General features: G+C 41.4%; 2 protein-coding genes and 1 pseudogene across 5 annotated transcripts; 1 reads left to right on the top strand and 2 right to left on the bottom strand.

Annotated features, from left to right (window-relative positions):
* Positions 1 to 24: 24 nt before the first annotated feature.
* On the bottom strand, positions 25 to 21,990 carry NFS1 (NFS1 cysteine desulfurase). 3 transcript variants are annotated; one of them, XM_081291125.1, is made up of 13 exons: positions 21,761 to 21,990; positions 21,071 to 21,180; positions 20,415 to 20,531; positions 18,528 to 18,611; positions 16,898 to 17,050; positions 7,999 to 8,092; positions 7,208 to 7,342; positions 5,101 to 5,258; positions 4,609 to 4,714; positions 4,080 to 4,161; positions 3,405 to 3,488; positions 2,779 to 2,868; positions 25 to 911 (listed from the first exon to the last, which is right to left on the bottom strand). In XM_081291125.1, the coding sequence occupies exons 1-13, from the start codon at positions 21,855 to 21,857 to the stop codon at positions 848 to 850; spliced, it is 1,374 nt and encodes a 457-aa protein (XP_081147251.1). In that variant the 5' UTR covers positions 21,858 to 21,990; the 3' UTR covers positions 25 to 847. The 3 variants fall into 3 exon arrangements, with proteins under 3 accessions (XP_081147251.1, XP_081147249.1, XP_081147250.1); XM_081291123.1 differs by having other exon boundaries at positions 21,071 to 21,174; positions 21,761 to 21,979; XM_081291124.1 differs by lacking the exon at positions 18,528 to 18,611 and having other exon boundaries at positions 21,761 to 21,977.
* LOC308647177 (10 kDa heat shock protein, mitochondrial-like) lies at positions 8,100 to 9,595 on the bottom strand (annotated as a pseudogene). The gene has a single exon. The product of its transcript is annotated as a 10 kDa heat shock protein, mitochondrial-like (transcript).
* On the top strand, positions 21,881 to 23,826 carry ROMO1 (reactive oxygen species modulator 1). The gene is made up of 3 exons (XM_081291133.1): positions 21,881 to 22,019; positions 22,210 to 22,340; positions 23,633 to 23,826. Exons 2-3 carry the CDS (start codon positions 22,210 to 22,212, stop codon positions 23,739 to 23,741), a joined length of 240 nt encoding a protein of 79 aa, XP_081147259.1. The 5' UTR covers positions 21,881 to 22,019; the 3' UTR covers positions 23,742 to 23,826.
* The last annotated feature ends 207 nt before the right edge of the window (positions 23,827 to 24,033 follow it).

The raw sequence follows: 24,033 nt of genomic DNA, 5'->3' as shown, positions 1-24,033 counted from the left end.
GGTTCTCAATAAAGTCACACAGTAAACAGAAGATGATAAGTTTATTTCTCTCCAAATCTTCAAATTAACAAATTCTAAGAGAAGAAACATAAAATTATTAAAATAATGGATAGAGTCATATTAGAATAATGGATAGTCTAAGACAGTATCTATATTGATCAAGCTGAGAACTAAGAAAGTTGTTATTTCGTCTACAGTCAATAAAAACAGATGTTCTTTGGAGTCTCTAAAAGGATTAAATTGAAGTCGATTATGCTTGTTATTGAAGGAGCCAGTCCAGTTGAGCAGTAAAATGCCACGATTCAAATGTCTACATAGGACAATGGAATCCCCAAAGAGCTTTCTTTTTTTTTTTTTTTTGAGAATTTTTTAATATTTATTTTTTAGTTATCAGCGGACACAACATCTTTGTTTGTATGTGGTGCTGAGGATGGAACCCGGGCGGCACGCATGCTAGGCGAGCACGCTACCACTTGAGCCACATCCCCAGCCCCAAAGAGCTTTCTTCCAGTTCCTTTTGCTTTCCCCAAAAAGGACACAGACACATCCAGCAGCAACATCATAGCAAATATCTCTATTGCTTCCAGATGAGAATGTCCACACTCTATAAATGACCAGAGAAGAACACCTGAAGAGAAATGGGGAATGTGTCCCAACATAGGATCTAAGGTGAGGGAAAGAAATTTTCCTTGTGTTTCTGAGGTGGAAGAGGACTGTGATGATGTTACTGGGCTATACCAATTCTGATGTTACATAGAGTACCCACTGGGTAGAATGAGATCCCTGGCTTTTGTGGGTCAGTGAAGCAGGATGGGCCAGGCCAGCACAAAATCAGGGACCCACTCTTCTAGTGTTGGGTCCACTTGATGCTCTTGAGGTCAATGCCATCCTGTACCATCTCCCAGAGAGGACTGTCAAAGAGAAGAGGCATTCAGTGAGTAAGAACTTAGATAGGAAGCAGTCAACATTGGCTCTGAGGCCTTGAGCCATGACTTGCCTCCTGTTCTTGTCTCTCCTCTGCCTTTTGCTTGAATGGATCTCAACACAGGTGGTCAATAAGGTCTTTCCCAGCTACTTACTATAAGTCTTCCTCAAGTCTAGCCAAAAAACAGTATTAACTAGGCACCTCAGGCTCAAAGGCAATTGAACCTTTAGTCAATGGACTTCAGATGTGGTCATATTCTTAAAGCTCTCCTCCCACATGTGAGAGGCTATAGGCTCCCAAGAACACCAACAGCCTCAGACCTGTATAAAAAGCAAGTTTCATCTTCTCTACTACAACTATCACAAATTGCCCACTTTTCAGCACTTGTTTCTGGGTTTTGATCAAGTTCTTGGTTCTCCTGGATGGAACTTGGCTCTAAATCATCTGAGCATGCAGTTCCATCACATAGTTCTTGCCATTTTCACCTCCCCATATTGAACTTTTCTTCCAGAATTTCTGGCTCCAATCCAAAAGGACCTTTTGGGTTTTAGGCCCCAGCATCCCATCTCATATAAGAAATCTCTACTGAGTTCTGATCCCCTTCAGCATGAATGTCTTGCATGTTTCAGACCACCTATTACTTCAGTGTTGTATGACTATGTGAATGTTTTTGTATTTTCGTGCTGGGCATTGAACCCAAGGTTTCACACATGCTAAACACTCTACCTACCACCGAGCAATACCTCTAGCACCAATTGTGAAATTCTGTGGTTTGGGTTATCCAGCTATTTTTTTCTACCTGATTTAATTCTATTCTTGATTATCCTTCTCCTTTATATGATACATTCCCAGCATAACTTTCTATTTATAATATTTTCCTAGGCTCCTTAAAGGTAGCAATCATTTCCTTCCTGTCCCTAATAGGCTCACAACATAACGTTTTGGTTGAAAGCTAATGGGACTAGGCTAAATTCATTTTGTAAAGGGTCAGAAGCGATAAGGTACAGATACTGAAACCACATAGGAAAAATAAGGTCTTTGGCCAAAAGAAAAATCATTTTTTTTTTTTTTTTGGTACTGGGGATTGAACTCAGGGGTACTCGACCAGTGAGCCATATCCCCAGCCCTATTTTGTATTTTATTTGGAGACAGGGTCTCAATGGCTTAACACTTCACTTTTGCTGGGGCCGGCTTTGAACTCTGGCTTTGAACTACTGAACCTGCCTCAGTCTCCCGAGCAGCTGGGATTACAGGCATGTACCACCATGCCTGGCCAAAAGAAGAATCCTAAGCATAAGAAACTTGAGCAACCAGCAGATGTTTAAGCAATACAGCTAGACCCTAGCAAGTAATATCCAGAGCACAGAAAGGCCAGGGAGAACTCAAAGGGAAGCAAGGTATACACAAGGGTTCCATGCCCAGTTCCTCAAAGGAAAAAAAAATTCCTATTTTAAAAGGAATTTTCTCATATACTTAGTCTGTAAGTCACTAACTTTGTACTAATATTGCTGCAACAATGTTTGCTAGTACTTTCAATAACAGTAATGAAAAATGCTACCTGTATTAATGTAGTTCTTCAATTTTTAAACAACTTTCTCATATTCTGAAAACAAGCAACCAAAGAGCTCTACTTTCTTACTTCATGGAAGCTCTAAATCCTAAAATCCAATTACTCTCAAACTGGTTTCTGGGGCTGGGTATATAACTCAGTTGGTAGAGTGGGTTCAATCCTCAACACCAAAAAAAAAAAAAAAAAAATCAAACTTTGGTTTCTGGCAGCATGAACACATGAGGACAAAAGAGGAGCCTAAACTACAGTTTATTCTAAGAGTTTCTGATACAATAGTGCATACCTCATTTCTCGAAGACGCTTCACATGCTGAATGCATTTCTCTGCAGTGTAGTCTACTTCCTCCTCTGTAGTAAAGCGGCCAATGCCAAACCTTAAGAAGGAAAAGGAGAAGAGCTTTTCATCAGAGCTAGTACTGTGGTAAATTTACTTGGCCAGTACTCACTGAGAACCTAGTACACAAAAGACTTAGAAGAATATGGTCCTACCCCTCTAGGCCAGAGTTTCTTAGAACATGGTCTGTGAATTTAATACATCAGAACCACCTCAGAAGAAATTTCCTAATTCTCCTCCAGACCTAGTGAAGCCAAATACAAATGTGAGACTCAGAAACTGTCATCCTTCACAAATTTCCCAAGTGATGCTCAATGAAGTCTGAAAACCTCTGCCCCAGAAACTTTCCCAAATAATCAAGAAGGAATAAGAAAGGGTTGGGAGTGGTAGTGTAGGTGCTTAGCAGGAACAAGGTTCTAAACCAACACCCAGCACCCCCCCCCAAAAAAAAAAAAAAAAAAAAAACAGAGAGAAAGAAAGAAGGGATAAGAAGAACCAGACAGAAAAAGACTGTATAACAGAAAATAAAAAATAAAGAGGATGTCTTTCATAAATATGGCAGCTCAACTCACAGACCTGATGGAAGAATGTGCTAAATCCTCATCAGTGCCAATTGCTCTAAGGACATAAGAGGGCTCCAGGGATGCAGAGGTGCAAGCACTGAGGAAACAGACATGAACCTTGCTCAGATCATCATCAACATCTCTGTAAGCCACAAAACTCCAGTCTTACTTCCTCCCCCAGGGCCCTTCTGTCCCCATAGGGACAAAAGACCTAATCTGGCAGAGCTAAAGAGCCTAATGCTGCCTTACACATTTTAGGTTGTGAACCCAGCTCCTCTGGCTCCCATCATGGATAACATCTTTGAACAAGGACAGAGCCAAAGCATGATACCCCATGAAGTGAATCTGACAAAAAGAGGCAGCAAAGAACCTTGTACTCATTCTCCAAGGGAAGATAAATCCTTGGTGACCTTTAGAGTATCTTCAATTCTGGAGATCTGTAACAGAACTACTAGTGGAACTCTACATCAGACACACACATTCCCTAGAACCACAAAAATACAGAATTCTCCTCCAGGAAGCTCTGCTAGGGTGATAAACTTCAGCTTGTACCCAGCCAAAAAATTACCTTTACCTTGATACCTTGAATCAAGAGCTCTTGCGCCTGTCTTTGCCATACCATGAAGCTTAGTAATGGTATGGAACACAGAAGCCCTACCACAGTCCCTGTCTATCTGGTCCAACTCACCTCCCTGAGGATAAGGCAACATCCTTGAGTGCCATCAGCAGACTCTCCCCTTCCACATATGCAAAGGAGAGGTTGATACAGCCTAAAGAAAGAAGGATACTCTATGAAAGGGGTCTAGACTCGAGCCTCTTGTAGAATGGGAATCAAAAAAGATATATCCAGGGCTGGGGCTGGGGCTCAGTGGTAGAGCACTTGCCTAGCATGTATGAGGCGCTGGGTTTGATCCTCAGCACCACATAAAAATAAGTAAATAAATAAATAAAATAAAACTATCATGTCCATCTACAACCAAATATATATATATATATATATATATATATATATATATATATATATATTTTTTTTTTTTTAATATTAGTTTTTTAGTTGTAGTTGGACAATACCTTTATTTTGTTTACTTATTTTTATGAGGTGCTGAGAATCGAACCCAGGGCCTTACACATGCTAGGCGAGCGCTCTACTGCTGAGCCACAACCCCAGCCCCAACAACCAAAAATAAGAAAAAAATTAAAAAAAATTATGTCCATACCAGGATAGTGGTGTTCGGGGTCCCCATTCATCACCACATCTGGAAGGCTCTTCGTTATTTTCTCTATCAGTCGCTCTGCTAATTTTGAGATTCGTTTGTGGTCATACTAAGGTGAATGTAGGGGAGGATTAAGCAACATGATCACCAAACAGTTCAAAAACACATGCTCAAAGAAACCCTTCTCCTCTACCATCCTATGTTACTGCTGGAGACCACTTTTATCTCCAGCCCTGAGAACACCACCTAATGTGCAAAAGTGCTCAGTAACGCCACATACGGTTCCAACAAAACTAAAACAAGTGAGTTCATAAGTTCTCCCAGGACATGGGTTTTGAGCCCCTAATACTTCCTTCGGTCTAGGGGGCCAGCAGGAGCTTATTGAAAAAAACCTCCTCTTCTACCAGCAATCTAACTTAGCTATGCCAAGACACCACTAAATATGAGACCCAAGACAGGAAAAGAAGTTGTGGGAGGAAACTGCTCTTCTCATACCTCCATCTCTTGCTGTGCCACCTCACACGCAGCCCCCAGCCCCACAACCAAGGGTGTAGGCACTGTCCCAGACCGCATACCCCGCTCCTGCCCCCCTCCACTCTGCAGGGCCTCCACACGCACTCGGGGCCGGCGGCGGATGTAGATGGCACCAACCCCTGGGAAACAAAATTTGTTACAAAAAAGAGAAATCCAGATGAAACAAAATAAACAAAATATCACTTTCCAAGAAATCAAAATATTATTTCAATTTTCCTCTTAGCTGAAATTTTTCTAAATTAAAAAAAAAAGCTGAGAAGATAGCACCAAAATCATAATATTTTGCAAAATTATTTAACATCAGGAATTTAACTACCAGAAGGAGTAATGACCAAAATGGTCTAAGGTAGTTCCCTAAGCAACAAATGAAATCATATCATACATTGCAGCATTATTCATATGTGCAAAAAGATTGGAAACATTTTGGATGGGCGTTATCAGGGGAATGTCAAATAATTTGATGTCCATGCAATGAAATACTACCCAGATACATAAAAGAATGAAGACATTTTTTCAGTACCAACACTGTAAGATCTCCAAGATACATTGTTAGGTGGTCAGTCACAATGGCACATTTTTGTCATCCCAGCTACTTGGTAGGAAGAGGCATGAAAATTGTGAATTTGAGGTCTGTCTGGGGCAATATAGCAAGATACTGTCTCAAACTGAAAAATAAAAGGGGCTGGGATATAGCACAGTGGTATAATACATCAGGGTCCAATCCCTACTAATACCCACCCCCCACCCCGCCACAAAAAAAGAAAACTCATGAAACCCCAATAAATTCTATCTTATAACTAAAAAATGTAAGACAGCCAGGTGTGGTGGTGCATGCCTGTAATCCCAGCAACATGGGAGGCTGAGACAGGAGAATCACAAGTTCAAGGTCAGCCCCAGCAACTTGGCAAGGTCCTGTCTCAAAATTAAAAAAAAAAATAAGGTTGGAAATGTAGCTCAGTGGTTAAGGTATGGGTTGTATCCCTGGTACCAAAAAAGGAATTAAAAAAAAAAAAAAAGTGAGATATTGTTAGGTAAAACAAAGCAAGATCAGAACAATGAATATAATATGCTACCATCTGAATCAACAGCAGGATGGAGGGGAAGTACATGTATGTGAAAATGCATAGAATAATTCTACAAATATACACAAGTATATTTATTGTAGCAGCAATCTAACTTAGCTATGCCAAGACGCCACTAAATATGAGATCCAGGACAGGAAAAGAAGTTGTGGGAAGAAATTGCTGTATAAAAATACACATGGGGGGGGCTGGGGATGTGGCTCAAGCGGTAGCACACTCGCCTGGCATGCGTGCGGCCCGGGTTCAATCCTCAGCACCACATACCAACAAAGATGTTGTGTCCGCCGAGAACTAAAAAATAAATATTAAAAATTCTCTCTCGGGGCTGGGGATGTGGCTCAAGCGGTAGCGCGCTCGCCTGGCATGCGTGCGGCCCGGGTTCGATCCTCAGCACCACATACAAACAAAGATGTTGTGTCCGCCGAGAGCTAAAAAATAAATAAATATTTAAAAAATTCTCTCTTTAAAAAAAAAAAAAAAAAAAAATTCTCTCTCTCTCCTCTCTCACTCTCTCTTAAAAAAAAAAAAAAAAGAGACTATTAGGGGCACAGACTATTAAGACTATTGAACACCAATAGATGCTAAAACCCATATACTCTTCCACTAAGCTAAAGTGAGACACTGGGAAAGAAGGACTTAAAAGCTCTGCACATCCTAGTGAGGCAGACAAGGTAACTGGGCCTGCACGGTGAAATTTGACTGAACAAAACTCTGTGTTCCTCTGCCAAATTAATATTTATATGCTTTCAAAGTATTTTTTTAAAGGGATCAAGGAAGAATGGTCTATTGTACACACAGTAACTACTTGGGTGTACAAATAGGCCAGTGTTTCTTGAATATTGCTAAATGACACATGCATTCTGCTGGGCATTCTGAACGTACAACTTCCTTTGAAAGTAATGGCAGTCTCAAATAACTCTGAGAAACATCTGTTAAAGAGTTTCCTGAGATGTTCAGACAAGAGGCACTCTAGGAGGGGCTGGTACCTTTAGGACCATAGATTTTGTGACCACTGATGCTCATGAGATCAATTTTCATGTTGTTGACATCAAGTGGGATTTTTCCAACAGCCTGGGCTGCATCCGTATGGAAATATACCTTTCTGGAACTGCAAATCCGCCCTGAAAAAACAAGAGGGGAAGACCCACAGCACAACATTGGGAACTAACCTGACAGTGGTCCCCCATACACCATGAATTCTCTACCCACAGTAAATGATTCTAAATCCTCTTCCACCCCTGGCTCCACCTTTCCACTTTCACTCCCTCCTTCTCTTTCCCCTCCCTTCCCTGTCCTCCAATTTCTCTGTTCTCTAAAGCTCAAGGACAAAGTACTAAATGAATATACTCCTGATATTCTGATGCATGAGATTCTTTCTTACCACCTTATAACAATGACCTTTCAAAACGTCACATTACCTTTTAGAACCTTTTTGATTTAAAAGGAGGAAAGATTAACAAATCTGCATAAAAAGATTACAAGGAGAGCTCTAAGTAGAGATTAAATAAAGAGATGTTCTAAAGGAAAAAAAAAGTAGAGGGTTGTTTTATTGCTGTTTTGTGGTTGTTTTAGAAAACAACTAAAATAAAATGAAAAAACAGAAATGGTACTAGATCTGGGTTCAAATACTGCTCTGCCACTTATAATGTCCTAGAAGGCCATACTTAGACTCTCTTTCTTTTGTTCACTCATAATGCTCTATAGAGTGTTGGAACTCTCAGTCTATCCCTACTTCCTCAGATGCACCCAACTAGTCAGCAAGGATCATGACACTCACCTATTTCTGCAATAGGCTGCTTTACTCCAATCTCATTGTTCACAGTCATAACTGAAACCAGGCTCGTATCTGGCTGGATGGCAGCCTCCAGTTCCTAAGAATATGTGGGATTTAAGAAGACTATATTCTGATGAAAAAGTCCTCCCTAAATAAGAATGTAGGCAAACATAATTTTATTTATTTATTTATTTATTTTCATTACATATTTTATTTGGAAATGTTTACACAAGTACGAGGAAACTAAAATTTTGAGGCAGTGGATGTTATTAGATTATCATCAGTTTATTATAAAAGACACATGGAAATTATTTACATGATGAAAGATTTCAGAACTTCAGTGGAATGGGCAGCTTCATAGGATGCCATTTCAACAGTGATTTGTTTCAGTCTATATATTTTCCAAGAATGTCACCATCTCTAAATAAAAAAATAATCCTTTCATCTAGAACTACTTTGGTGCCTCCATACTCTGGGAGAAGAACTTTATCTCCAACTTTCACACTAACTGGCTGAATCTCTGAACCCTTTCCTTTAGAGCCTGATCCATCCCACAGCTACTACTGTTGCTTGCAATACTTTTCCTTGAGATTTTTCTGGAAGCATAATGCCTCCTTTGGTTATAGTTTCTGCTGCACTCCTTTCGACCAATACTCAGTCAAGAAGTGGAAGAAACTTTCTAAATGCTTGTCCGGCCATGACTCGCGGCGCTGCAGCTCTGACTCTGCATTAGGGTCGCCACCGAAAAGAGACCTGCAGAGCGGCCCTCGGAACACGTGGCAAACATAATTTTAAAAGGGGGCCTTTTACTACTCCCCTATTGGACTGGATAAAATAAAAATACTAGGGGGGTTGGCCAGGTGCAGTGGTACAAGCCCGTAATCCCAGTGGCTCCAGAGGCTGAGACAGGAGGATCACAAGTTCAAAGCAAGCCTCAGCAAAAGTGAGATGCTAAGCAACTCAGTGAGACCATGTCTCTAAATAAAATACAAAACAGGGCTGGGGAATTTGGTTCAGTGGTCGAGTACCCCTGAGTTCAATATCCCTGCAACCCACCCCCAACCTCTGGGAACCCTTAGAATAAACTAGGGGGTTGGGAACATAGCTCAGTGATGGAGTGCTTGCCTAGCCTGCACTGGGTTCAAACCACAGCACTGCAAAATAACAAACCAAACAAACAAAAAGATATGACAACATAAAATGCTGGTGAGTATGAAAGAAATTGAATCATTCATACACAGTTGGTGGAAATGCAAAATGTATAACCAATCACTTAATAAAACAGTTTGACAGATTTTCTAGTTTCTTTTTTTTTTTGAGGTTTGTTTTGTTTGGTTTTGGTTTTGGTTTTTTGTTGGTAGTGGGGATGTAATCCAGGGGCACTTTACCACTGAGCCACATCCCCAACCCTTTTTATTTTTGAGACAGGTTTTCACCAAATTGCTGAGAGTTTCACTAAATTGCTAAGGCTGGCCTTGAACTTTAAATCCTCCTGTTTTAGCTTCCCAAGTTGCTGGGAATACAGGCATGTGCCACTGTGCCTGGCTTGAGATGGTCTTTTTTTTTTTTTTTTTTTAAGAGAGAGGGGAGAGAGAGAGAGAGAGAGAGAGAGAGAATTTTCATATTTTTTAGTTATTGGCGGACACAACATCTTTGTTTGTATGTGGTGCTGAGGATCGAACCCGGGCCGCTTGAGCCACATCCCCAGCCCCTTAGATGGTCTTGCACTGGGCATGGTGGTGCATAATTGTAATCACGGTGACTCAGGAGGCTGAAGAAGGAGGATCTGAAGTACAAGGCCTGCTTTGATAATTTAGAGAGCCTCTCAACAACTTACTTAGTAAGACCCTATCTCAAAATAAAATTTTTTTCAAAATAGTGGGGATAAAGCTTAGTGGTGAAGTGCCCCTGGGTTCATTCCCCAGTATCAAAAAAAAAAAAAAAAAAAAAAGGAGAAAAGGAGAGAGAGGGAGAGGGAGAGAGAGTGAAAGAAACAGCTGCGCACAGTAGTACATGCCTATAATCTCAGGGTCTGTAATCCTAGCAGCTCAAGAGGCTGAGGCAGGTGGATCACAAGTTCAAAGCCAGCCTTAGTAAAAGCAAGGCGCTAAGCACTTCAGTGAGACCTTGTCTCTACATAAAATACAAAAGAGGGCTGGTGATGTAGCTCAATGGTCAAGTGCAATCTTGGTACCTGCCCCCCAAGAAAACCCTAAACATAAAATTACCAAATGAATCAGTAATTTAATTCTTAGGCATTTATCCCAGAGAAAAATTAAATTCTCAGAAAACCTGTACACAAATGTTCAATGTAGCTTTATTCATAATAGCGAAAACCTAGAAACTACTCAGATGTCCTTTAATAGGTGGTTAAATAAACTACGGTACATATATAACACAGAATACTTTTCGCTAATAACAAACTACTGGTATGTATAAACAACAATCTCCAAAGATGGATGTTGAGTGAAAATAGCCCATCCTAGATTACTTACTATATAATTCCATTTATATAACATTATACAGTTACAAGATTAAAGAATTTGAGAACAGATCAGCATTTTTGTTTTTGTTTCTGTTTTCAGTCCTTGGGGATTAAACCCAGGGGTGCTCTAAAACTGGAGCTACATCCTGGCCCTTTGTATTCTGAGAAAAGGTCTCAATAAATTGTGAGTCATTGGCCTTGAATTTCCTCCTGCCTCCTGATTAGCTGGGATTACAGGCATGCATCACTGCACCCAGCTAGATTGGTGGTTTTAAGAATAACGAATGAAGTGAAGGATCATTATGGTGATGAAACTATTTGTACCTTGACTATGGTAATTTTTATATGAAACCTAATGTGATAAAACAGCACAGAACTAAACACATACATATACACAATTCAGTACAAGTAAAATCCAAAAAAAGAGAAATCCAAACAAGAGCTGGGCACCAAGGTGCACACAGTAACTCAAGAGACGGAGGAAGGAGGATAACAAGTTCAAGGCCAGCCTTAGCAATTGAGCAAGAACCAGCCAATAACCGTGATGGCAAAAGCAGACCCAGTTGTGAAATAAAATTATAAAAAACGTATGGTAAGAAACCAATGCCTGAGAAAGGGGTCAATTCCACACCCCTCTCTCAGCTTTTCTCTTGGAAGCCTAATTAATCATGCATGAGTCCCTATGTTTTGGATTGTAAATAACTGCCCTAGGAGTCTGACTACTACTCCTTGAAATGAAACAGATGCCTGTAAAAAGAGCCCTTTCTTCTTATCAGTTTCTGTGAGCATGATTATGCTAGAGTCCCTGCACAAGGCCTTCAGCTCACAGATTAGGACATTTTTGTTGTTGTTGTTATAGGTGGACACAATATCCTTATTTTATTTTAATGTGGTGCTTCATGCATGATAGGTGAGCGCTCTACCTCTGAGCCACAACCCTAGCCCCAGGACATTTTTTAAAAAGAGGAAAAAGCCCCAGTGATAGAATAGGTCTAAGATGATGTCAAATAACCTATAAATATTGTAAGAAACTGTGGATCAGGGCTCAGATTTGGACATTTTGTTTTCCTCTGGGCCCGCTAGTGTAAAATAAAGTTTGGAGTCATCCTCCTGTCTGAGTGCTACTTGCTGCTTCTCGACCAGTCTGTTTCCTGCAACATAACTAAAATTTAAGAGAGGGCTCGGAATATAGATCAAGGGTACAGGACTTACTTAGCATGTACAACAAGACCTGCGTTCAAAAACAGGGTGGGGGAAGGGGAAAAAAGCTGATCCTCAAATCAATGTGTTTTTTTTCAATATTTTTTTTTTTTAAAGAGAGAGTGAGAGAGGAGAGAGAGAGAGAGAGAGAGAGAGAGAGAGAGAGAGAATTTTTAATATATATATATATTTTTTTTAATATTTATTTTTTAGTTCTCGGCGGACACAACATCTTTGTTGGTATGTGGTGCTGAGGATCGAACCCGGGCCGCACGCATCCCAGGCGAGCGTGCTACCGCTTGAGCCACATCCCCAGCCCTTTTTTCAATATTTTTAAAAATATTTTTTACTTGTAGATGAACACAATACCTTTATTTTATGTGTTGATTATTATGTGGTGCCAGTGATCGAACCCAGTGCCTCACATGTGCTAGGTCCTGGGTTTGATCCTCATCACCACATAAAAATAAATTAAATACCGCTGGGGATGTGGCTCAAGCGGTAGCGCGCTCGCCTGGCATGCGTGCTGCCCGGGTTTGATCCTCAGCACCACATACAAACAAAGATGTTGTGTCCGCCAAGAACTAAGAAAAAATAAATAAATATTAAAATTCTCTCTCTCTGTCCCCCTCTCTCTCACTCTCTCTTTAAAAAATAATTAATTAATTAATTAATTAATTAAATAAAAGTATTGTGTCCAACTACAACTAAAAAATAAATATTTTTTAATTTTTTTTTTATCGTATTTTAGAGTTGTAGTTGGACACAATACCTTTATTTTATTTTTATTTGGTGCTGAGGATCAAACCCAGGGCCTCCCACGTGCTAGGCGAGCACTCTGTTACTGAGCCCCACAACCCAGCCCCTAAAAAAAAAAAGAATAAATAACAGGCCAGGTGCAGTGGCCCACGCATGTAATCCCAGTAGCTCGGGAGGCTAAGACAGGAGAATTGTAAGTTCAAAGCCAGTCTCAGCAATGGCAAGGCGCTAAACAACTCAGTGAGATCCTGTCTCTAAATACAAAATAGGGCTGGGGGGCTGAGGATGTGGCTCAAGTGGTAGCGCGCTTGCCTGGCATGCAGTGCGGGCCCAGGTTCGACCCTCAGCACCACATACAAACAAAGATGTTGTGTCCGCCGAAAACAGAATAGGGCTGGGAATGTGGCTCAGTGGCCAAGTGCCACTGAGTTCAATCCCTGGTACCAAAAAAAAAAAAAAAAAAGAATAATAGAACTGATCCTAAATTCATGAGGAATTGCAAAACACCTTAATAGCCAAAATAATCTTGGAAAAAACAAAAATAAAACAACAACTAAGTTGGATTGCTTATACTGCCTGATTTCAAACTTGTTACAAAGCTATAGGAATCAAAACAATGGTATAAGAATAGAAGAACAAAATTGAAATTCCAGAAATAAACTGATACATATATGCTCAATTGATTTTTTTTTTTTTTTGAGATTGGGCTTTACTATGTTGCCTAGTCTGGCCTCAAACTCCTGGATTCTTGTGATCCTCTTGCCTCAGCTTCCTTACCTCATATCATGTACAAAAATTAAATTTGAAATAACCAAAGACCTAAATGTAAGAGATAAAAACTACAAAACTCTTAAAAGGAAATGGATAGGGCTGGGGTTGTGGCTCAGTGGTACAGCACTCTCCTAGTGGAGGTGAGGCACTGGGTTTGATCACCACATAAAATAAATAAAAAAGGGAGCTGAGATTGTGGCTCAGCAGTAGAGCACTCGCCTAAAATGGGCCGGACCCAGGTTCGATCCTCAGCACTACATAAAAATAAAGGCATTGTGTTATGTCCATCTACACCTAAAAAAATAAATATTTAAAAAATAAATTAATTAAATAAAATCAATCAATAAATAAGTAGAAAAAAAAGGAAATGTATAAATCTTTATAACTTTGAATGTGGCAAAGGCTTTTCAGGTATAACACAGAAAGCACAAATGATAGTCAAAAGAACTGAAAGCTTTTTGGGGATGATGAAAATGATCTGGAACATGGTAGTGATGATTATTTAAACATTTTTTTTTGGGGGGTGGGATACCAGAGATTGAACTCAGGGGCACTCGATCACTGAGCTACATCCCCAGCCCTATTTTGTATTTTATTAGAAACAGGGTCTCACTGAATTCCTTAGCACCTCACTAAATTGCTGAGGCTGATTTTGAACTCGTGATTCTCCTGCCTCAGCCTCCTGAGCCACTAGGATTACAGGCCTACACAACTGCACTCAGCTCAAACAACTTTGTAAATATACTAAACCACTGAGAATTATAAACACTCCTGAAGGATGAATTTTGATATGTGAATTACATTTCAATTTTTAGATGCTTAAAAAAACACTGTTAAGGCATTTTAATAAGCTGAGCACAGTGGCACACACCTGTAATTCCAGGGCTCTGGAAGCTGAGGCAGGAGGATCACAAGTTCAAAGTCAGCCTCAGTAAAAGCGAGGTGCTAAGCAACTCAGTGAGACCTTGTCTGTAAATAAAATATAAAATAGGGCTGGGGAATTTGGCTCAGTGGTTGAATGCCCCTGAGTTCAACACCAGGTACCGCATCCCCCCACCCCCCAAAAAAGATATTTTAATATCAGGTAAATCTCTCAGGGTTTTTGTTGTTTGTTTCATTGTTTGGTACTAGGAACTGAATCCAGGGAGACTTTACTGCTAAGCTACATCCCCAGGCTTTTTCATTTTTAATATTGAGACAGGGTGTTGCTGAGGCTAGCTTCAAACTTGAAATCCTGCTGTCTCAGCCTCCCTAGTTGCTGGAATTACAGATGTGTTCCACCATGCCCAGCATCTAAGGGTTTTTCAGAAGTGAAAAAAATAAAGAATGAAAGTATGTCATTTGAAGGAAAATGGATAGAACTCAAGAATATCATGTTAAGCAAAATAAAAGCAAATTCAAAGGGTCAGAAGATTTCTCTCATACGTGAAGGCTAGAAAGGAAAAAAAGGTGGTTAAATTAAAAAAAAAAAAAAAACATGGGGAGGGAAGGTCCTATGAAAATAGAAAGGAAATATAAAGGGGACCAAGGAGAGGAAAGAGGGGAGGAAAAAGGGAGATACTGGGGAATGAAACTGACCACATTATGCTGTTGTACACATATACAAATATATAACAGCAAATCCATTATTATGTATAATTATAATGAACCAATAAAGATTACTATATATATTAAAAAAAGAAAAATATCAAACAAGTCCTTTAGAAATACAGTCTGGTGAGGATCTGCAGGATACTAGAAAGTGGGGGCTAAAGGACAGGCAACAAAGTCAAGTACAGAGGTTCCTAAGATTCAGGATTCAATCCAGCCAAAGAAATAAAAGAAGATGGGGCAGGGGTTGTGGCTCAGCGGTAGAGCGCTTGTCTGGCACATGCGGGGCCCTGGACTTGATCCTCAGCACCACATATAAATCAATAAACTAAAGGTATTTAAAAAAAAGAAAGGGCTGGGGATGTGGCTCAAGCGGTAGCGCGCTCGTCTGGCATGCGTGCGGTCCGGGTTCGATCCTCAGCACCACATACAAACAAAGATGTTGTGTCCGCCAAATACTAAAAAATAAATATTAAAATTCTCTCTCTCTTTCCCTCTCTCTCACTGTCTCTCACTCTCTCTTTAAAAAAAAAAAAGAATAAATAAATAAATAAATAAAAGAAAAGAAGAGACATTATGTGGAAGCAGCCATAGATATGAATGACTGAGAGATAATTAAAAGCAAGAGAGACGGAACAAACAATAAAATGATTTGAAAAAAAAAAAAGAGTTTTGAATTTGGACTTAGGGCTATGTCTACAAACTGCATGTTTGAATTTGTCTAGGAATGCTGGTATCCAAAATTTGGTAGAAAAGAAGCTTCAACTCACAACCTAAAATAAATAAATATATCTTTTTTTTAAATTATTATTATTATGGGACCAATTGTCCTGGCTTTTTTTTTTTTTTAAGAGAGAATGAGAGAGGGGAGAGAGAGAGAGAGAGAGAGAGAGAGAGAGAGAGAGAGAGAGAGAGAATTTTTAATATTTATTTTTTAGTTCTCGGCGGACACAACATTTTTGTTAGTATGTGGTGCTGAGGATCAAACCCGGGCCGCACGCATGCCAGGCGAGCGCGTTACCGCTTGAGCCACATCCCCAGCCCCTGGCTTTTTTTTTAATATTGATTTCTTTGTTGTATTCGGACACAATACCTTTATTTTATTTATTTATTTTTATGTGGTGCTGAGGATTGAACCCAGGGCCTCATACATGCTAGGCAAGCGCTCTACCGCTGAGCCATAACCTCAACCCCAAATAAATATATCTTTATATATTTACTATTTTTCCCCTCATACACACACACACACACACACACACACACACACATATATATATATACACATATATATAAAGAAATGGGCCAAAATGGGTAAGATTCTATAAAAGTATACTTTTTTTTTTTCAGCCCTGAAGACTAAATCCTCATTCATGTTTAGCAAGCACTCTACGACTAAGCTACACTGCAATTGTATGCTGTGGTGCATACCTGTGGTACCAGCTACTGGAGGAGTTCGAGGCAGCAGGATTACAAGTTAGAGGGCAGCCTGGGCAACTCAATGAAATCCTATCTCAATATAAAACTTAAGGAAAGGCGGGTCTGGGGTTGTGGCTCAGAGGTAGAGTACTCACCTAGCAAGTGCCAGCACCACATAAAAAAATAAATTAAAAAATAAAGGTATTGACAACTACAACTAAAAAACAGATATTAAAAAATAATTTAAGGAAAGGGTTCGGGGTGTAGTTCAGTGGTAGAATGCTTACCTAGCATACAAAAGACCCTGGGTTCAATCTTCAGTGCCAGAGAGAAAGAAAAAAGCCCTATACTTCCTTTTTAGGGAGGATAAATGGCATCAGAACAGGGAAAGAGGAACTTTGCCATAGTGAGTAAGAGTCTCCAGCATCCTGAACACATGCCCAGTGGCTCTCATAAAAGCCAGGAAGCACCAATAAAGTGGAGACACAAGTCCTTCAAAGAGAGGGAGGATGTGCTCACTCAAGGGAAACAATCTCTTTCTTTGCCAGGATGCTTTCTCTAAAATCCACCCTCACCATTTAAACCACCTTTAAGCTCTAGCTAGCCAAGGTTGAAGTGACAGATTTAGAGCTGAAGCCAGGATACTCCTATTTTGCCCGTCATGCCAAAAGCCATTCTTACCTTTAGATCAATGATCCCGCTCTTCTGCACTGGGAGGTAGGTGACCCGAAAACCCTCAGCTTCCAGTGAACGACAGGAGTCCAAGACACATTTGTGTTCTGTCTGGGTGGTGATCAAGTGCTTTTTCCGTGACCTGTAGAACCTGGCTACCCCCTAAACAGTAATGATGGAAGGAAAGGGAACATATTCAGGGAAATAGCAATAACTTCAATTCCATTTACAAAGGGATTTGTTTTTTTACTTGGTTTGGTGTTGAGGATTGAATCCAGGGCTTCACACATGCTAAGCATGCATGCTATTACTGACTATTTCCCAGCCAACTATGTGATACTTTTTTTTTTTTTTTTAGTTTTTAGTTTTTTTGGCTGCTACAACATCTTTATTTGTATATGGTGCTGAGGATCGAACCCAGGCCACACATATGCCAGGCGAGTGCGCTACCACTTGAGCCACATCCCCAGCCCCTATGTGATATTTTTAATATCAGAAAAAACAGTATTTTATATATATATTTTTTAATTATTTTTTGTATAGTTGTAGATCGACAGCATGCCTTTATTTTATTTATTTATGTGGTACTGAGGATCGAACCCAGTGCCTCATACATGCTAGGCAAGTGCTCTACCACTGAGCTACACCTCAACCCCCAATATTATATTTTAAGTTTTTAGAATTTCCATTTATTATAAGGAAATAAAGAAGTAAAAAGCATTTCTTTCATTTAAGACAAAAAAAAAAAAAAACACCACATAACCAGATATGGTGGCACATGCAGTCCAAAGCTAATTGGGAGGCTGACATAGCAAGATCGCAAGTTGAAGGCCAACCAAGGCAACTTAACAAAACACTGTCAAAATAAAACTTATTGCGGGCTGGGGATATGGCTCAAGCGGTAGCACGCTCGCCTGGCATGCGTGCGGCCCGGGTTCGATCCTCAGCACCACATACCAACAAAGATGTTGTGTCCGCCGAGAACTAAAAATAAATATTAAAAATTCTCTTTCTCTCTCTCTCTCCTCTCTCTCTCTCTCTCTCTCTCTCTCTCTCTCTCTCTCTCTCCTCTCTCACTCTCTCTTTAAAAAAAAAAAAACAAACTTATTGCAATTGTCTAGCACACAGGAGACCCTGAGTTTAATCCCTGGTACCAACGAAAAAACAAAATAACAACAACAAAAATTTAAAGTGATAAAATGTGCAGTACCCCCCCACTCAGTTTATAATACAAAATTATTCTAAAAGTAAAATATGAAATTATTGGGCTGGGGATGTGGCTCAAGCGGTAGCGCACTCGCCTGCCATGCGTGCCGCCCAGGTTCGATCCTTAGCACCACATACAAAATATGAAATATTAGAAACTGATGATATAGCTAAATGTTAGAACACATACTTAGCACACTTTATACCCTGGGTTTGATCTTCAGCATCAAAAAATAAATAACAAAAATAGAACTAATTGGAACAAAGGGAAAAAAGAATCAACATATTAGAAAGGGTGTGTTATCTTTCTGGGCATGATGGCCCACAATTCCAGAGGTGCCATCTATTTCCCTTTTCTTACCTTTTTCCTTTTCTTAGGAGGTGTTGAGGATCCAACACCAATTGAGCTACACCCTCAGCACCCTTCTCTTACCTTAATTGCTATGTTGTTGGATTCAGTAGCACCACTAGTGAAAATGATCTCACGAGGATCAGCTCCAATCAGAGATGCTACTTGCTATATGCCAAGAAACAGAGATAGATATCATCAGTTCCCCAGTCAGCAACTTAGCAAGATCCTGCCTCAGAAAAATAAATAAATGAACCAGGCATGGTGGTGCACACCTGTAATCCCAGCAAATCAAGAGGCTGAGGCAGGAGGATTGGGAGTTTAAAGCCAGCCTCAGCAACTTGGAGAGCCACTGAGTAACTCAGCAAGAACCTATCTCTAAATAAAATACAAAAAAAGGCTGGGAATGTGGCCCAGTTGTTAAGTGCCCCTGGGTTCAATCCCTGGTACTAAAAACAAACAAACAAACAAACAAACAAAACATAAATAAATAAGTAACTCAATGGTAGAGTGCCTTTGCGATCAGTCACTAGGAGTGAGGAAATAAAAAAGGAGCGCCATTGTATTCTACATACTGCCCAAGAAGAAGCTTTGCACTTACAGATCAACTAGACTAATGTTAGTATGTTAGACAAAGGCCAGTTTCAGTTACATTTTAGACTCTGTGTTCTTTTCCAGTGCAAGACAAGATACTAGCAAGAATTTTAAGCCAGCAGGGTACAGTGGTGCATGCCTGTGATCCCAGCAATTTGAGAAACTGAGGCAGGAGTATCACAAATTCAAAGCCAGTCTCAGCTACTTAGAGAGACCCTAAGCAACTTAGCTAGACACTTTCTCTAAATAAAAAATATTAAAAAGGGGCTGAGGATGTGACTCAGTGGTTAAGTGCCCCTGGGTTCAATTCATGGGACCAAAATAAAAGGGGGGGGGGGCTCAGGAAGTAGCTAAGTTGCAGAGTACGTAGCATGCACAAGACCCTGGGTTCAATCCCCAGCAACCCCATCAAAAAAAGAACATTAAGTGATATCATTTTGGGGATTGAACCCAGGAGATTTCTACATCTGAGTTATATCCCCAGCCCTTTTATACTTATTTATATAGGTATTTTTTGTAATAGGGATCAGTGGTATGATACCACTGAGCCACACCTCCAGTTCTTTTTACCTTTCATTTTGAGAGAGTCTCACCAAGTTGCCCAGGCTGGCCTCAAAATTGTGACTCTCCTGCCTCAGCCTCCAGAGTACCTGGAGTTTGGTCACGGCTCATTAAGTTGCCTAGACTAACCTGGAACTTTTGATCCTCATGCCCTAGACTCCTGAGTAGTTGTGACTACAGACATCTATCATTGCATTCAGCAGCGACATTATTTTTAAAATGTACTTATTGAGTTCTCACTATATACAGACTATGTATAGGAATTGTGTTAAAAAGCTTACCAACCTAATCTCATTTAATTCACCCAATAATCACACAGTAGAATCTATTCCACTCCACTTGAAATGTGAGGAAAATTGAGACTTAAGAGAAATTAGATCATTTCCCCAAGGTAATTCTATTAGGAAATAGGGATACTAATCAAATGTCTATGGTCAGTCTCCAGGCTACTCACTGAATATCTTCTAGAAAGAAAGAACCCAAATAATAATTTCAGGATTTTTTTTTTTTTTTTGGCACCAAGGTTTGAACTCAGTACCTTAATCACTAATCCACATTCCCAGCCCTTCTTAAAAATTTTATTTTGGCTCACTTAAATTGTTTAGGGCCTCACTAAATTGCTGAGGCTGGCTTTGAACTATAGAGCCTCCTGCCTCAGCCTCCAGAGCCACTGGGATTATAGGTGTGAGTCACACAACCCAGACACCAAGACTAATCCCCAAATTATTTCTACTTCTATTCCACCTACTAAGGAAATATCTCCCACAGGCCACAGAACCTCTGACCTTGTAACCTCCCAGACTCCTCTGTACTAACCTGGCGAGCATGTTCCATGGCTGCCTCACTCTCCCAGCCATAAGCATGTGTCCGAGAGTGTGCATTCCCATAGAAGTTAATGAGGTATGGTAGCATGGCATCAAGCACTCGGGGGTCCTGAGCACAACACAACAGATGAGTCACCTTGAGTCCACAGTCAACTCAGGCCCCACTACATTTCCAAACCTGCCCACCCTGCCTCAACACACTCCCAACCCTTCATCACTGCCTGGGTTAGACAAGTCTTCCCTCCCTTCTATTAATTAAATATCAACCTAATATACTCCCACTCCCAACCCATCTTCAATCAGATTGTTCTATTGTCCCCTCAGGTAGTAAACACTGTTCTGACTACTGTTTCTGCAGATGTTTGCATTTCCACCAGCAATGTGATTTATGAGGAGTTGGGACATGCATGATAGCAGGGAAAAATCTCTTCTCACACATAGTTGAAAATTTGCACTAATACTGGAGAAGGGGATCAGATATTTAGCATATGAATAAGAATTTAAGCCTCCTAACTCCTGGCTCTATTCCTTTTCCCAAAACACCTCAAAGGCTCTCACCTCTACAGCGATCCACCCTTTCTATGCATTTTCACTTCTAACAAGTACTTGCTATTACAGCCTTAGGAAAAGCTGCCGCTGTATTCTTACCAGAGGCGTGGTAGCTTGAACATCCATGTAGAGAGGTCGCAGCACTGACTCTGCCTCAGGGGCAGCCTTTGAATTTGAGGCAACAGCCGACTGGGAGGCATGATCTACAACTGACAAAAAGTGGAGTGGCCAAGTGAAGGAGGACACAACTATGAACACACAGCAGCCACAGAGACTCAATAGCTGGATAGAAGTGTGATAAGTTTAAGGGGTGATGGGGTGGAATCCTAAGGGGAAGTAAACAATATCAAAGAACACTATACAAGGAGGCTACTGTTAGAAACAAGGTGATGGGGGGGCGGAGGAGGACGCTGGTGGCAATGTTCAAATTGGCTAGATAGAGTGAAGAGAGCTCAGAAGGGCAAAGCCATCTAGATGGAACCTGGACGCAAGGCTGGACCAGCATATCTAATAGTTGGCCAGGAGAGGTCAGAAGGCCCAGGCTTCCAGGCTATGGGGGGTTGGGGACAAGAACTGCGGGGACTGGGGTGGGAGTGTGAAGCGGAGGAATTAACCGTTCTGATGTATAGCCTGAGAAACTCTGTGGGGTGCAAGCGAGACAAAACGTCAAAGATTCTGGGCTGCGGGGCGGGACAGGGAAGCTTGGGAATATTCGGGGGGACTGGCCGCTCGGAGGGGAAAGGAGGCCGCTTCGGGGAAGGGCGGCGAAGAGTGGGATCGGAAGCGTACCGCGCAGGCGCAGCCCCCGGGAGGGCGTCGCAGGCTTGGGCCCGACTGCGGCCGCCACAGCCAAAACCGCCCGCCTCCAAGCGGCTCGTAGCAGCATGGTCCCAGCGTCAGAACCCACTACCCGAAGTGGCTGCAGTCCGCGGCCCCGGGTTCCCGGAAGTACTGCCTCGCGCTCCGGAAGCGATCCCCCGGATGCGAACGCCCTCCGTCTGGTTTTCGGTGTGAGACGTAGAGCCCAGCGACAAAGGCCACGAACGAGGTGAGGTTGGGGTGGCCCGAGCCGGGCTGCGTCGCGCGGCGTCGGGTCTGGAATGCGAAGAGGGTGGTGGAATAGGGCAAGAGGCTGTTCCTTCACTAATTTTCCTGAACCCCTTGGTCTGGCTCCCCACTCCGCCCGGCTTCTGGGCTGTCCGCTGGGCCCGCACTTCCCATTCCCTCACACTCCGCAGATGCCGGTGGCCGTGGGTCCCTACGGGCAGTCCCAGCCAAGCTGCTTCGACCGCGTGAAGATGGGCTTTGTCATGGGTTGTGCCGTGGGCATGGCGGCCGGAGCGCTCTTTGGCACCTTTTCCTGTCTCAGGTGAGGGACGCAGTTGGTGAACTTTGGGAGGGACTTCACGGCTTGCTCGTTTGCATCCTGAATAGAGCCTGATTCAGGCTGGGAGCGCAGTGCAGAGCCCTACAGTCAAATTCTTTCTGCCCCTTCTTTCATTTGTTCAGTGCTGTGAGGCAAATTGGAGGCGTAGTTTCATCAAGTGTAGATGAAAACAGTAACACCACCTTTGTAAGAATCAAGTCAGCACGCATTGTGTAGAATCTGGCACATAGCAAGGGCTTAGTAAATAATTATTACTGCTGTTGCTATTTTTATATCCAGTTGCACAAAATGAAAATTGTTGAGGTGTTTGCCCCGGGAATGAGATGTAGAGATGAAGTATATAACACTGTGCACTTGGAAGGTCATTTTCTCATTTGGGCAGTGTTATTCCCGTGTTTCCAGATTATAAATTACAATATACTGAGCAGTACCATATTTAACAAACCAGTTCTGTTGGCCGGGTGTGGTGGCGCTAGTCTGTAATCCCAGCAGTTTGGGAGGTTGAGACAGGAGGATCTGAAGTTCCAGGCCAACCTCAGCAATTTAGCCAGACCCTGTCTAAAAGTAAAAAACAATTGGGGCTGGGGATGTGGCTCAGTGGTTAACTCCCTCTGAGTTCCTTCAATCTCTGGTACCCCCCCCCCCCAAAAAAAAAAAAAAAAAGAAACCCACTTCTGTGTTTTGATGCCCATTTTATGGTTTTTTGAAACGGCCTATAAAATCACAGAGCTGGTTCTTGAACCCATGATCAACTCCAAAGTCATCAATACCAAAAACCAACTAAGACAAATATCTATTCGATGACACTCAGGAGGCAAAACCAACTGTAAAAACTGCTTTCGCATCAGGAGTGATAGTGACCCCTGTAGTCCCACACTCAAAGGACTGAGGCAGGAGAATTGCAAATTCAAGACCAGCCTCTCTCCAACTTAGCAAGACCCTGTCTTAAAAAAATAAAAGAGGCTGGGAGTATAGTGCAGTAAGACATCCTTATCATTCATTCCCCAGTGCCACCATGCACTTGACACTATCTCCTGCCTCCCACAAATTGAAAGCAGTTGATATGACATTCTATTGAATTTCCTAGAGACCCTGATTAATCTTTTTTTCATTACCCATATAGGAAGAGGTAAAATTTCGCAGTACCAAGTGATATAAAGGAATTGCTAGATTTTAGTAGTGCTTAATTCATAATTATTACAAGTACAGATTGGAAAAAGAAACTATTTTTGTATTTTTGTTCCCAAATGGCCCCATCTTGGTTTCCTCCTCAGGATCGGAATGCGGGGTCGGGAGCTGATGGGCGGCATTGGGAAAACTATGATGCAGAGTGGCGGCACATTTGGCACATTCATGGCCATCGGAATGGGCATACGATGCTAACCAGGACAGTGGTTGCCCACTACATCTACATCTTCCTATCCACCCTGGCCCTTGTACCATAATAAAACAAAGTCTTTTCTTCTCATTTTCAGTCTATTATTATCCAACTTGGCCAAAGATTTTGTAGAGTAAAAACAGGTAGGCTAATGAGTAGGATTGGTGCTGTTTACAGGGCCTGGATTAGATATCCAAAATTGGAAATTTGGGGATGCCTGATACCCTCCATATACTCTACTAAACTTTATTTTTTTAATAACTTTATTTTTTATGTGGTGCTGAGGATCGAACCCAG

This window comes from Spermophilus citellus (assembly GCF_964194105.1).
Source record: "Spermophilus citellus genome assembly, chromosome: 4".
Taxonomy (NCBI): Eukaryota; Metazoa; Chordata; class Mammalia; order Rodentia; family Sciuridae; genus Spermophilus; species Spermophilus citellus.
This window is presented reverse-complemented; position numbering and strand designations above follow the sequence as displayed.

Excerpts from the sequence above, each read along its gene's own strand:
- NFS1 (XM_081291125.1), bottom strand. The coding sequence starts at position 21,857 with ATGCTGCTACGAGCCGCTTGGAGGCGGGCGGTTTTGGCTGTGGCGGCC. Across the intron at positions 17,051-18,527 it reads CCAACAACATAGCAATTAAG|GGGGTAGCCAGGTTCTACAG; the intron begins GTAAGAGAAGGG and ends ATTACTGTTTAG. Across the intron at positions 4,162-4,608 it reads CCCCGAACACCACTATCCTG|GCTGTATCAACCTCTCCTTT; the intron begins GTATGGACATAA and ends TTCTTTCTTTAG.
- ROMO1 (XM_081291133.1), top strand. The coding sequence starts at position 22,210 with ATGCCGGTGGCCGTGGGTCCCTACGGGCAGTCCCAGCCAAGCTGCTTC. Across the intron at positions 22,341-23,632 it reads GGCACCTTTTCCTGTCTCAG|GATCGGAATGCGGGGTCGGG; the intron begins GTGAGGGACGCA and ends TTTCCTCCTCAG.